At 52.5% G+C, this 6,000-nt stretch overlaps 1 protein-coding gene across 1 annotated transcript in view; it reads right to left on the reverse strand.

The window, feature by feature from the left end:
• The window catches only part of KMT2A (lysine methyltransferase 2A), a 90,886-nt gene extending 85,247 nt beyond the window's left edge, over positions 1–5,639 (reverse strand). Inside the window, 2 exon segments of the mRNA XM_023745618.1 lie at positions 4,016–4,135; positions 5,523–5,639. Of these exon segments, the coding sequence (XP_023601386.1) occupies positions 4,016–4,135; positions 5,523–5,639 (237 nt within the window).
• Positions 5,640–6,000: the final 361 nt, after the last annotated feature.

The raw sequence follows: 6,000 nt of genomic DNA on the forward strand, positions 1-6,000 counted from the left end.
TTTTTTGCCTATTCTGAACCTACGCTAGAAGCCTCTCCAATTCCTGAACTTCCCAAGAAATATTGGAGCCTACAAGAGTATTAACAACTCAGTAATTTCTAGAACTTCCCAAAGAATTTTCTAATCAAAAAGTTCATTCAAATCTCAATTAACTTTCATTCAGTCTATGTTTTAAAACCTGATACAATTTATTTTTAGGAGCAAGTAATATTTCATTGATTGTCTTCACAACCTACCGGTCCATAAAAATCACCAGTCTGTGATTTACTCCAGATAAGGTTTTACTTATCAAGCTTTAAAAACAACCTGGTTAAGACCCAAACAAATACTTTTTAACGTGAACTCTTTAGCCCCCTCGACCTAGTGCCTACAGGGTTCAGAATCCTATTAAAATGTAGATGCCACATGTCAGAGTAATTGGACTTTCTTAATACCAGAAAGTAACATATGCATAAAAAAGGTTCCCTCACAGCAACCCTAGAACAACTCCTCCCCAGACTAGGGACAGGCCCAAGCTTCCCCCTCCTCACAGGTCTGCGCCCTGGGCTCTCCACCGAGGCAGGAGAACGGGAAGTGACAAGAAGGCTTCAGGTAAATCTAGAAAAAGTTCCCTGCCAACACTAGGGGAATGTGGGCAGGCACAGAGAGCTCTTAATTAGGAGACCTACCATTAAACACAGTCTCAAAAGAGAGGCATGGAGTGAGGATGTGATGCCTGGGAGCAAGCAAAGCACCGAGGCACCCCTTCCAGGGGCACCCCCTCCAGAGGCACCCCCTCCAGGGGCACCCCTCCAGCCTCAGGGCCTGGAGGGCCGTGCGTGTGGAGTCTGCACAGCTCGATGGACAGGGCTCCAAGGTGAGCGGGCAGATGAGAACTGAGTCAGGACCGGGGTATTTTCTTTTCCCAACTTCCAGGCAGAAGATGAATCATGATTTTGTGAATAATGACTTCCTAGGGGAGCCGGTGCCTTAAGGTAATTAGATGGAAGGTAAACTACCTCACGCGGTTCTCAGTGAGAGGGATGTTCTAAAGACCACCTTCCCATGCTCAGTACCAACCAAAGCGCCACCTCTCCGAGCACAACCACAGCCCCCCCTGGTGGCCGTCACGCTGGATTCACAAATACATCCGTTTCGGGATCCTTCTTTTCATTGAGAAGCTCACACGTCTAGAGGAACACAACACCGAGTCTGAAAATAACTTCCCCTTCGAACCATGAATCCACAACACTGAACCATGAAGACAGATTTAACCGAACAAGAGGGACTCTAAACACCAGATGAATTGTTTTTAAAATTTGATCTTCATTTTTCTTATAATTAAAATCAGTCAACTTTAGCAAAGAACTTTTTCCAACAGGTAAGTCCTTATATTTTGTTCACGCAAAGAAAACTTTCCTACCAAGTGATAGTTGCCCTCCCAATGATGCCAGTTAAACGGGCAAATGTACAATCTGACATTAAAAATAACCAAAGACCTAGCCGGTGTGGCTCAGTGGGTAGAACGTTGGCCTGCAGACTGAAGGGTCCCGGGTTCGATTCCCATCAAGGTCACATGCCCGAGTTGCAGGCTCGATGCCCAGTAGGGGGCATGTAGGAGACAGCCGGTCAATGATTCTCATCATTGATGTTTCTCTCTCTCTCTCTCCCTTCCTCTCTGAAATCAATAAAAATATATTTAAAAACAAGAAAAAAATAAAGAGAGACTCCCTGACTCTGACTCTAAATAAACTCAGAATAAGAAATTCTGACTTGACCAAAAAATTAAGATAATAGAAAGCAATCAGAGCACTGGGGTAGAAAAGGACTGGTGAGCTGATATGTGAAGCTCACCTTTTCATTTCACAGGTCAGAAGTTCGAGGGTAAAATCAGTGAACTGCCCGAGGCCCCACGACTGCACGAGATGAGTGTGAGGAGAGCCCGTGCCCACTGACTCCCACTGCGGCCCAGTGTCCTCGCTGCCTTCTCCTTCTCCCTGCGTAGCGTTTGCTGCGCGGGCAATGGGGGAGCCACGCCCACTCTTGCCCATGTGCCCGATAAACAGGGAAAGGATTGCAGAATTCTCCATCTTTCCGAAGCACAACCCAAGCGCCCACCGCAGTCTCTCTCAAATGAAAGCAAACACACACAACGTGCGCCCTGCCCTTCAGCTTCCCTTCTCCGAGTGCGTATGGATCAGGCACAACTGCAATCCGGTGTCCACTAATTTCTAATTAAGCTTTGCCGAATTTTATGAGCAGGGTGGAAAGTTTGCTTTTAATGTTTTGTGAGGTGGTAGGGGAAGTAATTGAATTATGAAGTTACTAAACAGACGCACTGTTGATAAACCATCTCTGGGGTTTATATCAAAACAGCTCCAATTCCAGCTGGCGGAGATGTGTCCTATGTATTTAGGTGGCAGAGTAAGCCCTAACTGGTTTGGCTCCATGGGCAGAGCGTCGGCCTGCAGACTGAAGTAGAAGGCAGAGTAGAGTGACATTAACACCACCTGACACAACCTCAGTGCCGCGGGGCCCTGACTCTGGGCAGGCGACAAGAAAGGCCCAAAAACATGACTCTGGGATTCCTGCATGACAGCGCTCAACAAACACCAAACTTTATGCCCGGCCTGTATGGCTCAGTGGTTGAGCATCGACTTATGAACCAGGAGGCCACGGTTCGATTCCTGTCAGGGCACATGCCCAGGTTGTGGGCTCGATCCCTAGTGTGGGGGAGGGGAGAGGTGTGAAGGAGGCAGCCGATCAATGATTCTTATTGATGTTTCTCTCTCTCTCCTCCCTTCTCTGAAATCAATAAAAATATATTTTTAAGAAAATCAAACTTTAATGCTACTTCCTAGCTGTCACACAGAAAGCCAGAACAGATCAGCAACACCTATGTTTTTGTAAATAATCCCATTCTGACAGAATGTGGCCCTCAAGAACTCATGTGCAGCTGCTACCAAGAGAGCGATTGGAGGCGGGACGTTAGGAACACGCATCAACAAAGGACAAGCCTCCCGTGGAAGCGACCTGGAAGTTCTGTTCCCTGCTACCCACCTCCGCTCACTCGTTCTCTTAGTATTAAGTTAGGTTTTGTTGTGACCAAGTTACAATCCTGATTCATGGGTCACAAGCCACGTGTTCATGAATCCAAGTGAGAGGACAGAACTGCGCACGAATCCGGAAACCACCCTGGGTTTCTGCGGGGGCGCTGCCCAGGGAGCTCCCAGCCCCCTGTCGGCCTCACCATCGATCTGTAAGACCCTGTAACAAAATGCTTGGTTTCTACACTGAAGACGACCCGGTCAAAGGGCATCAGCATGATGGGTTAGCAATAAACCAGACTATGGGTTAGCGCTAATCCAAACCACCAACCCATGCGAGAGCGCCTCAACTATCACATGAAAAGCTGACCCACGAAACAACAGCTCATTTCAGCCCAAAGCAGAAAAAGGACGGGCGTCTGAGTAAGCAGTTAACCACTCTTCTCAGAATGAAGTAGCAACTACTGTTCAGGCAAAAAAACCTTACTAATATGAAATAACTTATTTGAAACAACTGCAATTCCTGAACAGGCTTCCCTCACTGGACACTGCAGGACGCACAATGCCCTAGGTGAGAAGATGTGAGCACGGACGGAAACTTGAAAGGTGGTACATCGAAGACCAAAGACGGGATATCCTGGTGCCCAGACATTAGGTCCCTGAATCCAGGTGGCTCTTTCTCGCCAGTCTCTTAAGATGCTGTCTTTGGGACTGTGAAACCCTGTTTTTGAATATGTGGTAACATTTGGGATGTGAACTTGATCCTTCTGTACAGAGCACATAAGCATGCTGAACCAGAGGAAAACGCTTCTCAGGTCCCCTGACAATAGACGAACTTCTCCTATTAGGGACTTTCTTACATACGCAAATATACATGGGGCTAAAATTCCACATATAACCAGGCAAGTCTCCATTTTAAAAATAAGCAGGTAAATGAAATGTCTTTTTTTTTTGCTGCTGTATCTTTTAGAAAAGCAAAATCAACTCACATTTAAGCACCAACTCCATGCAAGTAACCTGAACGGTTCAGTCTTTTTGTCATGTATGAGGCCTTTGGTTCTCCAACTACATGGGATCTGTGTTGTTAGCTTAAAAAATACAGAATTGGCCTTTCAAAAAAAATAGTCATCTACAGCATCCAACATAGTCTCAAGCAACCCTGCTGACTACAGCTGCCTTCTGGAGGCTGGGAAAGGAGGTGGAGAGAGAGCAGAGAGGCAGGGAGAGGGAGCCGCAGCCAGCCACACAGCAAGGAACACGCCCCCATCATGTCCTCCTCGCTCCATCACCAGGCGGGCTGCAGTCAGCCTCCGGATCGGATCGAGCTGCCTTAGAAACGACTTTTAAAAGGAGGCAGGAAGGCTAACAGCTGGAAAAGGCCAGCTCCTTGGAGGCAGGGGCCGGGAGATCTGGGATCTCCTCCCCAGGGTCTGTGCGAAATCTAAGGGGTGCGGGGCACAGCCGTGGCCAGGGGTTTGCCCAGGATCCTCTGTGCGCCCCAACGGCAGGCACGCAGGAAATGCCTGGTTATCTTTCCCTTTCTGTTTCAATCAAAAGCACTCGGAGCAGAACCCCATGCCCTCCTTCGCGTGAGCCCCTAGCAACTGCCCTTCTTCCTAGCCTCCCTCATCCTCTCCTCCCGCCCAACTCAGACTCCCCCCTCCTGCGTCCAACGGAAAATAAATGCCTAAGGCCCTGGCTGAACCTGAACTCAACTTCCCCTCCCAGGGCAACTTTCTATTTTGCTGAAGGAGGCTGAGCAGCGCTCATCAAAGCACCCCTATCCTCACCCCCGTCCTAATGGGAAGGGGCAAGGGTCTCGACTGGGAGGGAGAACCCCAAGTCTTCCTAAGGAATAACTGTGCTTCCCAGCCCCGCCTTTCCCAGCGAAAGCCAACCACCACCGCACACTGAAGGAAACCTGTCCCTTATCTCCTCTCCTCACTCCGACCCCGCTCCCCCCACCCCTGCCATGCCCAGGGCTGGCCGGGGAAAGGTGGGTCAATAAAGAAATGTCGGGAGAAGAGGAGCAGGCCGGAGGGAGCCAGGTCGGAGGCTGCGCGCTCCCAGCGCAGCGCCGGGGGTGGGGTAGGAGCAGCTGCGTCCCCTGGGAAAGGGGCTGCGGAGCCCCCCAAACACCTCCCCGCACAGGGCCTGCCTCGGGGCCTCCTCTCGGGGGGCTGGTGAGGAGCCGCTCCTCTGAGCCTGGGGACAGTGGACTATCTCCCCGCCAAGAAGCCACCAAGCCTTCATTCTAGGGGAGGACAGCGTGGGGCGGAGGCAGAGAAGCCCCTGCAGCCACCGGCTGGCGCTGAGCTCTGCGAGACGGGCAAGCGGGCTGCTGTGCAAGGCGGCACCGAGCAGAGGGAGGGGAGGGGCGGTGAGGGGGGCCAGGAGCAGGAGGCAGGGGCAGGGATGTTCCCTGCTGGGGGGTGGGGGCGGGAGGAGGGTGAGGGGTGGAGGTGAGGGAAGGGGGAGTGGCTGGGAGCGCAGGACCTGGGCCGGGATGGAGCGAGGGTTCGGCAGGGGGGGTTCGGCAGGGAGGGTTCGGCAGGGGGGGGTCGGCAGGGAGGGTTCGGCAGGCTTTTGGAAGCGAGGTGTGGGGAGGGACATGGCCCCCCGGGGTAGGAGAGCGTGGCCCGGATGAGGCCAGCGCCGGAGAGATGCCCAAGAGAAGCGCTGCCCCGAGAGCAGAACATCTGCCCCAGAGGGAGGCGGCGGAGGAGCAGGTCCCGGGGAGGGAGGGGGGAGGGAGGACTCCGGCTGGATGAGGTAATCTGGGGAGGGGAGGAGGGGTTCAGCCCCGGGATGGGGAGCCCCGGCGAGGGGTCCGTGCCAGGCATGCGGGCCAGGGTCAGGGGCAGGCGGGTGGGGGCGCGCGCCCTCGGCCAGATGGCTTCAGACCCGGGGTGGGCGCCGGGGAACCCACGTTCGGGGCTCCCGAGACGGGAGGCCATGGGCCGGGTCAGGATGG

The sequence above is a fragment of the Myotis lucifugus genome, unplaced genomic scaffold, assembly GCF_000147115.1.
Source record: "Myotis lucifugus unplaced genomic scaffold, Myoluc2.0 scaffold_561, whole genome shotgun sequence".
NCBI classification, from domain to species: Eukaryota; Metazoa; Chordata; class Mammalia; order Chiroptera; family Vespertilionidae; genus Myotis; species Myotis lucifugus.